Source organism: Agelaius tricolor, unplaced genomic scaffold, assembly GCF_023055355.1.
Source record: "Agelaius tricolor isolate 1412-34295 unplaced genomic scaffold, bAgeTri1.0.p SCAF_4, whole genome shotgun sequence".
NCBI classification, from domain to species: Eukaryota; Metazoa; Chordata; class Aves; order Passeriformes; family Icteridae; genus Agelaius; species Agelaius tricolor.
This window is the reverse complement of record NW_027269264.1, coordinates 48,646,492-48,661,762: the sequence shown is the minus strand read 5'-3', so window position 1 is coordinate 48,661,762 and position 15,271 is coordinate 48,646,492. Positions and strand designations below refer to the sequence as shown.

The 15,271-nt window shown below is 53.3% G+C and overlaps 2 protein-coding genes across 4 annotated transcripts; one reads left to right on the top strand and one right to left on the bottom strand.

Moving 5' to 3' along the window:
- Positions 1–1,763: 1,763 nt before the first annotated feature.
- MSMP (microseminoprotein, prostate associated) lies at positions 1,764–3,279 on the top strand. Its single transcript, XM_071425630.1, has 3 exons — positions 1,764–1,875; positions 2,518–2,626; positions 3,028–3,279. Exons 1-3 carry the CDS (start codon positions 1,764–1,766, stop codon positions 3,215–3,217), a joined length of 411 nt encoding a protein of 136 aa, XP_071281731.1. The 3' UTR covers positions 3,218–3,279.
- Positions 3,280–4,089: 810 nt separating this feature from the next.
- On the bottom strand, positions 4,090–15,261 carry RGP1 (RGP1 homolog, RAB6A GEF complex partner 1). Of its 3 annotated transcripts, XM_071425625.1 has the most exons (9): positions 14,855–15,259; positions 14,081–14,220; positions 10,637–10,773; positions 10,225–10,308; positions 6,569–6,718; positions 6,343–6,489; positions 5,840–5,967; positions 5,421–5,598; positions 4,090–5,197 (listed from the first exon to the last, which is right to left on the bottom strand). In XM_071425625.1, exons 2-9 carry the CDS (start codon positions 14,194–14,196, stop codon positions 4,974–4,976), a joined length of 1,164 nt encoding a protein of 387 aa, XP_071281726.1. In that variant the 5' UTR covers positions 14,197–14,220; positions 14,855–15,259; the 3' UTR covers positions 4,090–4,973. The 3 variants fall into 3 exon arrangements, with proteins under 3 accessions (XP_071281726.1, XP_071281728.1, XP_071281727.1); XM_071425627.1 differs by lacking the exon at positions 6,343–6,489 and having other exon boundaries at positions 14,855–15,261; XM_071425626.1 differs by lacking the exon at positions 14,081–14,220 and having other exon boundaries at positions 14,855–15,261.
- Positions 15,262–15,271: the final 10 nt, after the last annotated feature.

Genomic DNA, 15,271 nt, shown 5'->3' with positions numbered 1-15,271 from the left:
CCCAGAGCACCAAAGGGAAGGGACTATGCCTTCAAATCCGAAGGTGGTGAATCCAAAGCGGATAAAGCGGATAAAAGAAAGCATTTTTCTTTCTCACTCTGTGCTTAATTAGACTGCCACAGGAAAATGCTCAGGCCAAAATCTAGCAAGATTCAATGAGGGATTGGGCACTTACAGGGATAAGAAAAATATCCAGCTATAATAGTGAATGCCAATACAAATTCTGGAAGGGATATTAAGCCTCACGCATCAAGGTGTAAATTTATCCCAAACTCTCAGGAACAGGCAGCTTAATACAGGGGCAGATGACCCACATATGCCACTGCTGCTGATGCTGCCTCACTGCCAGCATGGCCCTGTGCTGGCTGAGCCCCTGGCTGGACCATCCCCAGAGCCCTGTTTCCTGCTGCTGGCAGCACCTCTGACAAGGGCTGCGAATTTCTTTTGGCAAGTCAGCCCTTTGCTGGTAGCTCTCCGGGGCCATGTGGCTCCCAGGGCTCTGACCTCCTCCGTCTTGCACTTCAGCTCACTTTGCCAGCTGATAACAGCCTTATCACTTCTACACAGAGGCATCCCCTCTGGGTGAGGGTCTCTGAGGTCCACAGGCACAACCCTGGGTGATGTGGCACGTTCCCACAGGTCCTTGCTTCCAGCCAAGTCCCTCATTTACCTCTCAGGTTACCTGATACCCAAAAGCACTTCTGCCTCCTAATTTTATCTCTCCTGTTTCCTGCTTCTGTTGGGGCCAGTCTGCAGCCCCTGGAAGAGGATGCTCAGCCCCAGCACCTTGTGGGTACTCCAGGTGCACAGGCACAGTCCCCTTTCATGGGCACTGCTCAGATGAGCCCCGGTTCTGCATCAGTTGTAGCTGCTGTACTGTCTGCTCTGGTCACAGCACCAAATATGTCAGAGTTCAGTTAAGTGTTTGAACAGCACTCTCAGACACATTCTAGGATTCTTGGGTTGTCCTGCACAGGGCCAGGAGTTGGACATGGTGATCCTGATGGGCCTCTTCTGACTCAGCATATTCTACGACTCTATGATTCTATGATTCTGTGATTCTATGATTCTGTGATCCTGTGATTTTAAACCTGCTGTCCCCATCCCCAGCCCATGCATGGCTATGAACCTGGCACAGCTGCAGCCCAGGCTGGGGTGAAAGCTCCATGATGTGGTACTCAGGAGTGGGTGCAAGCACCTCCATCCCCAAGTGAGGATGGTGCCCTTTGCATCCCACACTGTTAGCAGAATGCTTGTGCTGCTCTGGTCACTGTGAGATGGGATGCTCCCAAAACCTTGGCTTGCTCTGAAGGAGCAGTGACGACTCAGCATGACCAGAGGGGAGCCTGGAGCTCTTCTGGTCAGGAGCCAGGGTCTCCCGTGCTTGCTGCTTACGTGCTCACCACACTGCAGAGGGCAACGCTGCTGGGGACCTTTGGATCTCCCTTTGCTGTGGAGCCTTGCACCCACAGGGGCTTCCAACTGGAGAAATTTCTGGAGGGCATGAATCAGCTTTTCACAGCTTGTTAAAAATCTTGATCCTACCTCTTGTTTTCATGCCTTTCAAATCAGGAAATGAGTTTTACAACTTTTCCAGTGGGGCACAGCTGGTGGCCAGCGTCGTAAAGCTGAACTTTATAAATATCTCTCATTGGGATCAGGGGAAGAGAGCATTAAAAAGGCAGAGAGGGAGAAAGAGAAAGAGAAGGCAAAGGAGCAAAGGCAATAGAGAAGCAAAGCGAACAAGTCCAGCTCAACCATCTATGGCCATGCAAGCACAGAAGATGAGATGTGCTTGGGGCAGGCTTTGCCTGCTTCTTTCCCTCCTCCTCCAGCTGCCGGGCTCCCAGGCCAAATGCTACTTCCAGGCTAAAGGTAAGTGGGTAGGTGAGATGGGAAGAGGCTGATGGGAAGAGGAGGCCTCAGCTTTCCCAGCATGGCAGGGCTCTTCCCTATGCCTGAGAAGTATGGAAGGGACTGTGCTGAGCTCAGGAATGGGATCATGGGCCAGTGGTGAGTGGAAGGAGCAGTCTATAAACCACAGAACAGCTCCCCAGGGCTTTGGCTGAGAAACAGCTTTGTGGGCCATGAAGGCTCCTGGCAGGTGCCTGGCTGGGGCTGAATGTGTGGGACTAGCAGCAAAGGGATGAGGGCAGCTCATCATCCCTCTGTTGTCTCCTCCCAGGGCTCCAGAAATGCCCAGACCCTGAGGGGTGTTGGATTTGTCCTCTCCAGGGAAGCAAGAGCCACTTGCTTCTTGCTCTAGACCGTGGGGTAGTGGTGAGAGCCACAAGGCAGGGCCGGGAGAGGATGGATGGGTACATCACCCATGAGAAATGACAGGGCATTCCATACCTGCAGGATGGTGGATAGACCACCATATATCTTCCATAGCACAAGGTGGGTGAGAGGTTCATGGTACTTCTGTCCCTGTCCAGGGCACAGGGGTGTCCAGGAGGCTTCCACTCACCCTCAGCACAGGCCCATGTGTTCTCATGACCACTGTTTCCTTTGCAGCTCCCTGTGAGTACGAAGGGAAACAGTTCTCCATTGGGGAATCGTGGCTGAGCACCAACTGCCTGCTCTGCACCTGCCTGCACCCCATTGGCGTGGGCTGCTGTGAGACGTGAGTGAGGGGCCGGGCTGGGCGGGCTGTCACCTCCCACCACAGCACCCTGCCCCTGCAGCAGCAGGTGTCTGGTGGCTGCAAATGCAGCTGATGGCTGCAAATGCAGCTGGGTATCAGAGCCTTGGGAGGGCTGCGGGCCCGAGGTCCCGGTGAACAAGAGGCAGAGGTGGGCAGGACCCCACCAGGGCATTGAGGGAGGTGGGGTGAGTTGGGGCAGTTGGAAAGGATGTTTTGGCACGGCAAGATGCCCAGATGGGCCAGGAGCCGTGTCCCAGCCTGCCTGAGCTGGTCTGGAAGACACCCTGTGCAGGGGGCTGGCAACAGGAAGCCACCCAGTGCAGTTAGCAGCCCCCTGGCACTAATCAGGGGTCCTGACGGCACCGTGTCCTCTCCCACAGCACCCAGCACCCGATCGACTTCCCTGACTGGTGCGAGGCCCACTACGACTCACAGACCTGCCAGATCTCGGTAGTGCAGAAAGCCAACCCCAGCCTGCCGTGCGTGAAGAGCGTGGAGCACGAGTGGGGCTCGGCCAGCACCCCCGAGCCGCTGGTGAACAAGGTGCTGGGTGCGGGGCTCAGCAGATAGAGAGAGTCTCGGCAGCGCCCCGCATTCCTCAGCGCCGCCCTCCCCTCCAGAGCACACCGCCCGCATGCTCGACCTACCCCACCCACCCTGTAGAGGCATCACCGCCCGCACCTCCGAAGGAAACCACTATCCACACACCATGGTACCAAGCCTTGCTTCTGCCTTCAGCTTCCTGAACCAGGGCATCCTCCCTGTGAGGTGCTCTGCACACCGTGGAAATGCAGATTCTACAGGATCTCCTCCAGGTGGGCAGAAAACCTTCAGTGACTAAAATAAGGCTACAGGACTAAATCAGCCCGCTCCATGGCAGTCTTGCATTCCCATACCCAGCCCCAAGCAAAGCAGCTCCCTACTCCCTCACAGACCTGCACTCCTCTGCACAGCAGCTGTGGGCAGCTCCCTGGGGTCACCACGGCACCTCGTGCAGGATCCCCACACCTTGTCCAGCCCCTTCTCTGCTCCTGGAGTGCAAGGGGCACAACCCACCTCTGGAACCACTAATGCCCCTGCTCCAAAAGCTCCTGGGGTCCCTGGCACTGTAGGCCAGCCCTGGGCAACACTGCAACAGAGCCAGCCCAGGGTGGGTGGCAGAACAGGATGTCCCCAGGGGAGAGCCCCATCCCCACTGGCAGTGGGGCAGGGTGGGGAGGGTTCAGGAGAAGCAGAAGCAATCCAAGTGCCAGGGTGGAGGCAGCCACCCTGGCAGCTGCCCCAGCTGGTGCCATGCCTGTGTTGTGCAGAGCCTTGTGTAGATGTTTCTGTTCTTGCAATAAAGGTACTGAACAAAGAGGTCTCCAGCCTGTGATTGCTGTAGAAGGTGGGATGTTCAGCACCGGGAACAATGTAGGAATAAGGCTCTTGGGAGAGCTGAGTTTTGCACATTCAGATATTTATTACATTTCCATGCAAAGAGGAAAGTTCATTGGAAAGTTCAGTAAAAATGGGGAGCTGGCTGTTGAGCAGGGAGATCTCTGTGCCAGCTCTTGGATGCACAGCATGCATTCCTTACAGCACCCCAAGGATCCAAAGACCAGCAGGATGCTGGAGCGCACACCAGGAGCCCAGGCAGACAACAGCCCAGGGACTCAGTGCTGCCCAGTTTTGAATAATCACAATTGTACTGACCCAGCACAGGCATGCATCCTGCTCACCAGCACATGCCAGGAGCACAGGGCTGGCCTGCCACCACCTGCCTCCTCCAGGTGGGGGTGGCTGGAGCACTGGATTCCATGTGTAGGACAACTCTGCAAAAGGCAGGACACATGCCAGGGCAGAAGAGAAGGGTCTCACCCAGCCCAGGTGGCCACTGTGCTTCACCTGGATGCCAGACCTCTGCTTGTAGGGTCTCTGTAAGGGCACAGCCTTCACCCAAGTGTGGTATGAAGCTTCACTGGAAGAGCTCCCCTCTCCCCTCCCTGGGATGGGCCTTTCCTTCTTGGAAGCCCCATACGAGACCAAGGCACATCAGCGGTTCCCTGGGAAGACAGATTTCTTTTTGCTGAGTGCTGGGACTTGCACCTTCACCCAGGCAGGAAGGGTCCAGCTCCAGCTGGGGGCTGCAGCACAAGACACTGCATCAAGCAGCATTTTTCCAACCATGGACAGGACAGACATGTCTGGTGCCCACCTGGACATCACAGATGGATCCAAGGGAACACTGGGATGAGTGCAGCACAGCACACTGGTGACAGCCCTGCCTGCCATTCCCACTGGTGGCACACGCTTGCAGCTCTGCAAGCCAACAACCTCTCCTAAGTCAGATGGTGATGGAGTTAGTGCTGGAGAACTGAGATACGTAGGAAGCCAGGATGGGGTTGGTGGGAAGAACTTTGATGGGCAAGTCCCAGCTGAAGGTGTCCACTTCCATCTGCTCCACCCCAGTCCAGGTGACAGCCTCCGATTGGCTCCCACGAACCAAGCAAGTCCCCGCTGACTCCCCAGAAGTCACAAACTCAAAGTGTAGCCTCCACTTCAGGGACACTGTGAGCAAGAGGGCAGTCAGCACATAACACCCACAAGTGCCAGGGACAGCAACTGTCTCAGCACAGTCTGCCCTGGCAAAGGGGACAGCAAATGACCCCACTCACACAGGCCAGCTCCCTCCCAAGGGACACAGCTCTGCTGAGCAAGGCCAGGACTGGGGACATCACAGTCCTCCTGTAGAGACAAGCAGGGGTGTGTCCCTTCCCTGGTGGGTACTAACCGATGTTGGTGGTGAATCCTGGGGTTGAGCTGAGGGGGATGGGCAGGCTGAAGCTGCTCTGTGCTGTGTGCAGGCAGGACTCCTGATGGCGGGCGTGCACGGTGAAGGAGACAGGCTGCCCCCGCCGGCGCTGGAACTCCTCCTGGATGCTCTCCTCTGTCTGCAGGCTCACTGAGAACTGCAGGGCAATTGGTAGGGTGCTTGCTCTCACAACCTCATACACACCTCATGCAAAGCCTTGGGGGGGTCCATTTTCCAAATGAGCTTGGGGTTGGACCACTGTTCTCCTCAGACTACAAGGAGACACCAGCTGGGTCCCACCAGAAACCCTCACAGCCCAGTGCCACCCCAAACCCTTCTCCACATCCCTCACCCTTAAACCCCTGCCTCTCCCCAGTAATCCCGGACACAGCAATGACCTGCAGACATGGAATATCTCCTTCTGAGAAGTTGAAGGTCCCAATGACATCCTCTCCAATCTTATACACAGTCTTAAAGATGCAGAACGTCCCCACCTTCCCACGAGTGTTGCTGATGTTATACAGGTCTGTGGACGAAGAAGAGGGAAAAGGGTTGTGGCAGCACAAGGCTCTGCTCTGTGCAGTGCCCTGGGTTAATGACATGACCTCATGCCTCCTGTTCAGGTTCCTAGAGTGGTATACCCTTTGGGAAATTTCTGCAGTGAGCACGGGCAAACCCCACACTGGCTGCCATGTGCCATGGGCAGAGGGTCTCTCGGTCTGAAGTAGGAACAGCCTGAGACTGGCTAGGAGGCTCTCACCCAAGCAGGCCTTGATAGAGCTGCTACACAGCTATAGTTGGAACTTTGTCAGTGAGAAATATTTTGCAGCTGGCCCTGAGATGTTCTCCATGACCAGCCTCTTAGGAAGGACAGCAGGTTTGAGCAGGGAGTATGACCTACGCAGGCTGCGTCGGGAGGTGGCCACCATGAGCAGCTCTGTCGCTAGGTCTGCCAGGCGAGAGTCTTTCTTCAAGCCCTCCTCCTCCTCCAGGAAGGGGTTTGAGGGTGCAACAGCCTCATCCTGTGGGAACTGGTAATCCTTGAGCCCTGGGAAGGAGGTGAGAGCATCAGCAGGGCAGGGTGCAGCCCGGGCTGCCTGTGCAGGGAGGGCAGTGCGTGGCCTTACCGTGCAGCACAAGGACGCGGAAGGGCACGCGCAGGAGCTTGATGGGGGAGTTGACGCGCTGGCAGCCGATGGTCAGCTTGTACACGTACTTCACCGACTGCCCCCGGAACGAGGGCGGGCCATCCACAGGCAGGGTCTCACAGTATGAATCTGCAATGAGGGCAGAAAATTTGCTTTCCAAAGCCAGAAGGAAGATCCTGCAGCTGTTGTGTGCAGGCTCCCTGCACCAAGTGTTATGACCAGCAGTGCTGAGCTAGGGACAGAGCCTGGTGCTTTCTGCTGTCTCCTCTTTCCTCCAGCAGCCAAGCACAACCCAGCTCCCCTGCACCAGGCACACTGCTCCCCACATCACATGCACCATCATCCAGATACTGCTTCCAGCACATATAACCACACACACAAACTTTGTCTCCAAAGAATGTGAAAGACGTAAAATCCAGGAATACAACCACAAGAGCTAAACTTACTCATCATGAGTTCAACCCAAATTTGCCTCTGTGCACTCCAGCTCTCTCACAGCACAGCCTCCTCCAGGTCCTGTCCCATGCAGGTATTGATCAGCACTTCATGCCTCTTTTGCTTTTGCTTTACACAAACCCTCAAACTATGCAACAAATAAGTTTCCTCCTGTGTTTTTCTTTGAAGGACTGCAGCTAAATGATCAACAAACAATTCCTGAAACCTTCACATCAACCTGTGGTTTGTCCCCCTTGACAAGCTGATGACTTAGATCACAAAGTCTCTGACTTTGAGGGCTCTGGGTACTTTCACCACATTCAGCCCTCCTAGAGCTCCTTGGCCACCACACAAACCCCAATGCCTCTTGACACAGTGTGAACACTTCTGAAGCTTTCCCAAACCACATGCTGTAAAACAAGAAAGACACAAACAGTGAACTGTGGAAAGTCTCCACCCCTCTGGCTTGCCCACCGTAATGCAGATACGCCCTGCCAGAGGAAGGGCAGCATCCTGCTCTGAAACCACAGATCCTTCCCATGTCTGGCACACACTGAATGTTGAGGCTTAGATTAAAAGTTAGGGTTACATTTTAAATATAACTTCTGGATTTCAAATAACAGGACTGGAAGGAAGAAAAAAGACTGTGCTAGTGTGTAGTGGCGACAGGATGTCACACCTTAAAACACAAGTCTCTCTTTCTGGACAAGGGTGCAGATAAAACAGAGAACTACCCTGACAGGGAGGAAAATCAGACATTTCCAAGGAAAGAAGCAGACTTCTGTAACCCCCATACCTCAACAAGAGGGCTCACAAAGACCTTCCTGCACAGTGAGGATAATCTGAGCAGAGACCACCACAGTCAGAGAAGGATGGACAGTTTGCTACCTGGCTCAGGAATGTCAAGACTCAGGAAGTCCCAGCTTCCGTGCATATCCCAGAAGGAAGCACATTCCTGCACTACAAATGCCTTCCTTACCCACCTGCTGTGCCCTCTGGCTGGCCTTCTGGCCTGTGTCCAGGCTGCTTCCATTTCCTCCCCTCTCTGTGATCTACCAAATTTTTAAAGGTATTACAAAACCAGAGTGGAGGCAAAACAGCCACAGAAATTATTTGAGGACTTGAGAAAAAGTTTCATGGTGACAAACTTAAAGAGTTCAGCCTGGGCCACGTGTCAAAGGGCTGGGATATGAGTCAACCTCAACATATAGGCACCATAACAAGAGTAAGGTATTGGGGAATAAGTTGGTCAGCAAATGAAAACAAGTCCTTTTATCAAGAGACCGTCTACACAACCTCAGCTGTATGTGCCAGCTCTGGCTGCAGTTTAATAACACGGTACATTGCTGAAGCAGAATTAAGATTTCTTGGGTTTTCTGGTTTGGTTTTTTTTCCCCTTCCCAAACTGCGTAGCAAAACTCAAAACTTCTGAAAAACAGGAAATGAAGAATTAAGACACACACCCACACAGCCTTAGCTCTCCCTCCATGGAGCTGGCAGGAGACCCCAGGAATGGTCTGCAAGTGTGCCAGCTGCAGTCTCACGTGATAGCAGCAGCACCACAGGCTGATGGGCTCAGTGTTGAACAGCCTGGCAGGAACGAGACCAGGGCTGTGATACAGCCTGGGACTTCAGTGCTAAAAAAGCAGCGCCACATGCAGCCACATCACATGTGATACATGAAACAGACAGGTGAATCACACAGCAAAGGGGAAAGGCTGGACTGTGCAGCCAAGGAACCTCAAAGAATAGGAGAGTTTGTGTCCTTCCAGAGGAGCTGTGTCCAAGCACCAGGCAGATGCAGGCTGCTTGTGCCAGTGCCACCCAGAGGCAAGAGGGCACACACACATCACGACATCATTGGAAAGGGTAGAAAATCCCTAGCTTGGCTGGGGGTTGAACAGCTTCTGCCTGTTAAGCCAGTGCACAGTCAATCCCTCAATCCATCCCAGCCACCTGGAACTTGGGCTATCGTCACTGATCTGTTATCCCAGAAACTGCCCAACCTGCCTAAAGTGTGCCAGGAAAAGGGACTTCCCTCTGCTCCCAGGGAATGGATGCTCCGGCCCCAAACCTGCAAGCAGCAAGGAACACAGAAGAATCCAGGTGAGCCTCAGGCCAGATAAGGTTTCTGCCTCCTCCTCCTTCCTGCTGGCATGGCACCACCTTTCCCCAACATGCTGCTGTACAATAATAAGTGAATAACTAAACGTCTTCAGACAACAGGCTTGCAGTTTAGGGGCACAGCCCCACAATGGCACTGCCCCACCCCCCTAACCACCAAGGCAAGCCAGCCTGGTTTCACCAGGTCCACCTTTCCCTCCAGCCAGGCCCCTCCAAAGCCAGAAAGGCAGGAGACACCAGCTTCAAAACTAGCATGTCCCAACCCCGCGGCTGCTTGGTCTCACTTCCAGGTTCACCTCCAGCTCTGCAGAGCTCAGTGATCCAGCAGAGCCCACCCCAGCATAGGCACTGTCTGTCCTTTCCCTGTGCTCTGCAGTGTGAGAGGTCTCCATCAACCGTTCCCAGCAGATCCCTGGGAAAATAGCAAAGCTCTCCATGCACAGCCTGAGAGGCCTAACATCACTGCTGCTAATCACAGGCCACTGGAATGTAAAGGAGATCTGACATGACCTGAACAGGCTGGGTCACACAGCCACCAACCAAGAGAGAACAGAACATACTCAGCTCTTTCCACAGCTATCTACTCAAACATGGAGAGCTCTGAGCAGAGAAGATGAGGAGTGCTCACTTTCACAGCAGGAAAACTAGAAGACTCTTATTTCCAGGACAGCCACAACCTGAAGAGGAAGCACAACCCTGTGGAGGACACCAGCCTAAATTCCAAGAATACACCAGTGTGACTGAAGAAATAAAGGCAAGGAAATGCAAGTGTGTGTAGCCATTCCTCCTGCTGCAACTGGGTATTTCAAAAGTTTAATGCCTTGCAGCTACACAGTGGACCTGCAGCAAAGGCCCCAGGCCAGGGGACACACTGCAGTACACAGCCCTAGCACAGCAGAGAACAGACTCTGGATGATGCAGCAGCTCCTCAGCACTCATGCTCCAACCAAAGCACCCCACGTTTTGTGAGCACCAGGACCTCACACTTGCAGCACTCAGGTGTGCAAAGCCAGTTTTGAAAGCAGAGCTCCCCAGAGATGAGCTCTGTGAGCAGGGGAAGAGGAGACAGGACTCACAGGACTTGGACTCCCCAGGATCCAGTCGCAAGTCACAGAAGAGGATCTTCGGTGGTGTGGACAGGATACACTGGCCCCGCTCTCCTGGAAGAGAATAAGAAACACATGAATGCTGCACAGTCCACGTCAGTCAAGCTTTATCCCCATGAGGAGGAACAGGGAGAAGAGAGCCAGAGAGGAAGCATCTCTTGCTCTGGTCATATTATGAGATGTTGCCAGTGCAGCTGGACAAACAACTGTCACTGTGATTTCAGTATTAACAATGTCCCATAACATCTATCACCAAGAAAGCAACACAACTTTGTACTCCTGATGCATGCTGCATCAAGACACACACATAGTGGTCTGCTTGATTCCTGCTCACTGTGCTCTCACTGTCCCTACCCGGGTGACAGGCAGGAGTGGCACTCACCTCTGTTGGGGACAAAGACAGTCTCATTCTCTGCCTGCACATCATGCTTGCTGCCATCAGAGGGAGGGAGTGCCACCCGGTTCTCGCTGGCGTGAAACTGGCAGTGGATCTGGGCGCTGGCCCATGCCAGCATCTCACTGAAAGCAAAGAGCAACACTCATATCTCTGCTTTAAACCTCAATTACAGCAGGCAGGAACTGGGAGAAGAGCATGTCTGTCAGCTCAGCTCCATGCAGGACTGCTTGTCTGGAAGGAAGAAGGTGTTGCTTCACTGTCACTGAAGCTACTCTCACAGTCCCCTTCCAAACAAGCCTTGGGAGTAAGCTCAAGCTGGGAAGCTGACTCAAAGCCACTTCCACCCCAGCTGCTGACAACAGCTTCACCCAAAGCCTGGCTCTGCAGCCCAAGGACTCTTTTTAAGCAGCAATAATTGCAGTCTGAGCCACAACACCATCAGCACAGCACTGACATGGCATGATAAAACATATCTGCTCCAAGAAACGTGCTGTACACTCATGGCAGAGGACAACAGGCAGCAGAGGTCAGGAGCCCCTGTCCCCTTCTATGAGGACCAGAGACCAGGGGGCTTGTGCAAAACTTCACGGGGATCTTTTCAGCCAACATGCTGAGATCAACTGTTTCAAGATACAGTCCAAAGCCTTACTCATTTGTTCATCTTTTGCATCGCCCACAGATTAGAACTGGCCACTCATGCAGTCTTGGGAGGACACCTCAAGCTGCTGCACGTGGACCCTGGCACAGGACTCTCAGCCATGAGGAGTTAAATCCCAAGCCACAAATCCCTCTGTGCTCTCGCACAGATCAGCACTCTGGTGACAACACAATCATTAGGGAAGTGGGTAAATTCTAAAGCAACAACTTCATGCAGCCTGGGCTCAGATGTCCCTGCCCACAGCACAGAGATGCCCCAAGCCCAACACTCCTCAGAGCAGGTAGGCACAGACATGCTCTCTCTGGTCCCACAGCACCATCCCCAACAAGAACATCAGCTGCTGTTTGTGCCAGACCAAAGGAGGATGCTTCTGGGTCTTTCATTAGGACCTACTCACACCTCCTTATGCAAGGACTTTGCTGACGGCAATAGGGGAGGCAAAGCTGTCATTTTGACCCCCCTCAGTACAGCCCCAGCAATTAATGTAGGGCCATGCATCCAGCACAAAAAACAGTCTCATGTTTTGGACTCTGCTGTGACATCAGCCATTCCATAGGGCACTTCCCATGGTACTAGTGACACCTTTCAGTTTCCAAATCACTCCTCTATTTATTTTTTCAATAGTGGTCTCTATAGTTTAGCCAGTGAATAGTTCCTCTGGTGTTTTCTAACATCACAATCTGATTAGTAAGCACCAACAACAGAGCTCTAGGCGGCACAGGGATTTTTTGTGGCACACGAATGTCCCTCCATGTGACACATCAGAGCGGTTAAAGGTCTAGATGAACTAGGGAAAAAGGTGTGCTGTATTTGTGTCAGCTGACTAATGATGTGCCATTTGATCTCTTGTATGTGCTGGCTGCCCTTACCCAAGCACACCTCAGTTACTGTACCTAGTTAATTTGAGCCCTACAGCTGTAGTTCTGCATTTTCAAAAGTACCAGCATGTCTTTTTCTGGTAACAACTGACATAGGGCTGCCATATGTTTTTTTCTTGTAAAGTACCTGTTGTTTGGAAGCAGATAACTGCTCTTGCTTGAGGCAATATTTGCTGATTTTATATAAGCTTAGAGCTTAGCTTGATTACAATACCTTCAAACACCATATTTTGAGTATTTTTTCTTTCTATTTCAGTATAGCTTTACAACATGCCACTGGATTGTTTTCATTTTTTCTAGCCAGATGTCCCAACAAAATTTGCATGTCCCTTCCTGCCAGCAGAGCTGGCTTGCTCAGCTAGTGCTTGTTCAGCAGTGGAGGATCCTGCACTGGTGCTGAGGTCACTTCCTTACAGTCTCACCTTCCCCAACAACTCCTGCAGCCTACACGGGACACACTCCATGCAACCTCTGGGTAGAAGAGATTTGTTTCTTGTACTCCACGTCAAATTAATTAAATTTATTTCCTGCCCCTGTTTTCAATAGGAGGCCTTGCTGTCCCTCCACCTGTCAGCCCCAAAACCTCCCAGGCTCTGACAGGTCTCTCTGCCTGTTGCTTTGATCTGGCTTCTGCCTTTACACAACCCACAGCTTCATTTTCCAAACCACCAATCTATTTGCTGCTGCCACTCGTTTGACTTAGCCAGGTCTTGCCCCATTGATCACCTGGGGCTTTTTTATTATTTTAAAAACTTTTCTTTTTCAAGAGGCAGTCTTCTACAGATCACAACACATCTGAAGTTTTAAATGAAGCTCTCGTGAGTACACTGAAACCCCCCCCAAACCATGCCACCTGGTACCCTTGCAGTCCCACATGTTTCAGAAGCAGACAAAACACAGGACATCTTGTCATCACAGAGGACAGAACTCTGGCAAGCTGAATGATTCTGCCACAGCTGAATTTGAAACCTGATCTCAGCAGCCAAAAGGAAACAGGAAGAAAAGATGGAAAGTTAAGGAAGGCAATAAATACAGAAGCCCTCTGCTGCTGAGACTGCAGGCACTGTGAGTGGGCCCAGCAAAACAATCACATGTGAACATCATCCTGGTGATGAAAACATGCTGAACCTGACAGGGCTGGAAGCAGGCACTTCCCAGGAAGGACTCAAGATGAGAAAGCACTCTCCACTCCCTGAGGAATCAGACAAGGCCGCACACTCAGCGGACACGAAGGCTTTGGGTGATTACTTGTGACACAGAGTCACCCCCTGTGAGCCAATATGGGAAGCTCCCATCTTCTCACATTTCCTCAGCACTGAGAAGGGGAGATGCAGTGCTCAAGGGCTGGGCCACTGCAGAAAATGTGGCTGCAGAAGGTGCCCCTTTCAGACCCGACCCTTTGTCTGCCACCTCTGGAGGCAGGGATCACATTGATCTGTCCAGCACTGCTGGATAAAAGAGAACTCCTTCCACAAATGCAGGAAATAATGACACTGCCTGGATGCTGCTGTGTGGGACTGTCACCCTGGTGTGACCAGATAGCCCACTTTGACAGCCAGTTTGGCTTCATTTTCTGCCAGTCACTGTCACTGAGGGCTCACCTGAGCAACAGAGAATCTCTAACTGCATACCTCCTTCCTTGTCTACTTCTTGGGGGCACAAAACCAGCATAATCACCTCAGCTTCGCCCCCAAAATTGAGAGATGATGCAAGGCTTCCTTAAGGGAGTGCCTTGAGTAGGGAAATCACAAGGGGCTGAGCTGGCACCATTGCCCTACAATGCAGCCATGACTACTACTCCAGAGAGAGGAGAGGGGGCTGTTCCCTCTGGAGGGACCCAGGCAGCTCCAACACTTGGAGGCTCTGTGCATGGACTGGCACAGGCTCCTGTACCTGCTGGCAGAGGTGGACAAGGCCGACAATGGGTTGGTGAAGGTGATCACACACTCCAGCACCTCCCCTGCCAGGAACACGGGCCCACGGCCCAGCTTGGCCACCACTTCAATCATGGCTTGGACAGTCCTGCTGCACACCTGCCAAAAAAAGCCAACATTGGGCACGTTATCACAGAATCATAGATTCAAGGAATTACCAAATGGTTTGGGGTGGAAGAGTCCTTAAAGACCATCTTGTTCCAGCTCCCCTGCCATGGGCAGAGACACCTCCCACCACTCCCACCAGAACAGACTGCTCAAGACCCCATCCTGCCTGGCATTATTTTCAGGGATAAAACAACCACAGTTTGTCTGGGCAACCTGTGCCAGTGCCTCACCACCGTCACAGAAAAGAATTTCTTAATATTTAATCTAAATATTTAATCTATTTTCAGTTTAAAGCCATTCCCCCTTATGCCGTCACAGAAACACAGAGAGAGGGCTGGGCCATGTAACTGAGGGGGAATGGGCACACAGACACACACATACACACACACACACGAGGTGTGGGGGGAAACACGCGCAGCCCCGTCTTTACAAACACACACATCTTCCTCCCAAGCCCACACAGGCAAGGAAGTGCGGTCAGGACACACCGCGACGGTGAGAAGGACAGCCCTGACACCCCAGCCCTGCAGTCCCGAACGTAAACCCATACACGGACAGCTCTACCCGAGGGATCAGGGACACAGTGCCGCAACCTTTCCGCAGCTCCCGCCTCGGGCCCACTCACCACCCGCACAGGCCGCGCTCGCCGTCCGCCACCACTGCAGGCCCGGCTCCCCCCCGCCGCTCGGCGGGGATCGGCAGCACTCGGGCAGAGTTCGGCAGCGCTCGGGCAGAGTTCGGCAGCGCTCGGGCAGAGTTCGGCAAGACTCGAGTCTAGTTCGGCAAGGCTTGGGCTTAGTTCGGCAAAGCTCGGGCCTAGTTCGGCAAGGCTCGGGCAGCGCTCGGGAACACTCGGCAACACTCGGTCACAACTCGGGCACCCTCGGTCGGCTCACGGGCAGCTCCCGGACTGCGCTCGGCAATTCTCGCACGCCCCTCAGCAGCGCTCGCTCAGCGCTCGGCTACTCTCGGAATCTGCTCGGCGGCGCTCGGCCGCGCTCGGCCGGGCAGCCCCGGGGACCGGCGGCGGGGCGGGTCCGTG

Excerpts from the sequence above, each read along its gene's own strand:
- MSMP (XM_071425630.1), top strand. The coding sequence starts at position 1,764 with ATGGCCATGCAAGCACAGAAGATGAGATGTGCTTGGGGCAGGCTTTGC. Across the intron at positions 1,876-2,517 it reads ATGCTACTTCCAGGCTAAAG|CTCCCTGTGAGTACGAAGGG; the intron begins GTAAGTGGGTAG and ends TTTCCTTTGCAG. Across the intron at positions 2,627-3,027 it reads GGCGTGGGCTGCTGTGAGAC|CACCCAGCACCCGATCGACT; the intron begins GTGAGTGAGGGG and ends CCTCTCCCACAG.
- RGP1 (XM_071425625.1), bottom strand. The coding sequence starts at position 14,196 with ATGATTGAAGTGGTGGCCAAGCTGGGCCGTGGGCCCGTGTTCCTGGCA. Across the intron at positions 10,309-10,636 it reads TGTCTTTGTCCCCAACAGAG|GAGAGCGGGGCCAGTGTATC; the intron begins GTGAGTGCCACT and ends ATTCTCTTCCAG. Across the intron at positions 5,968-6,342 it reads CACCTCCCGACGCAGCCTGC|ACCTGTATAACATCAGCAAC; the intron begins GTAGGTCATACT and ends CTTCGTCCACAG.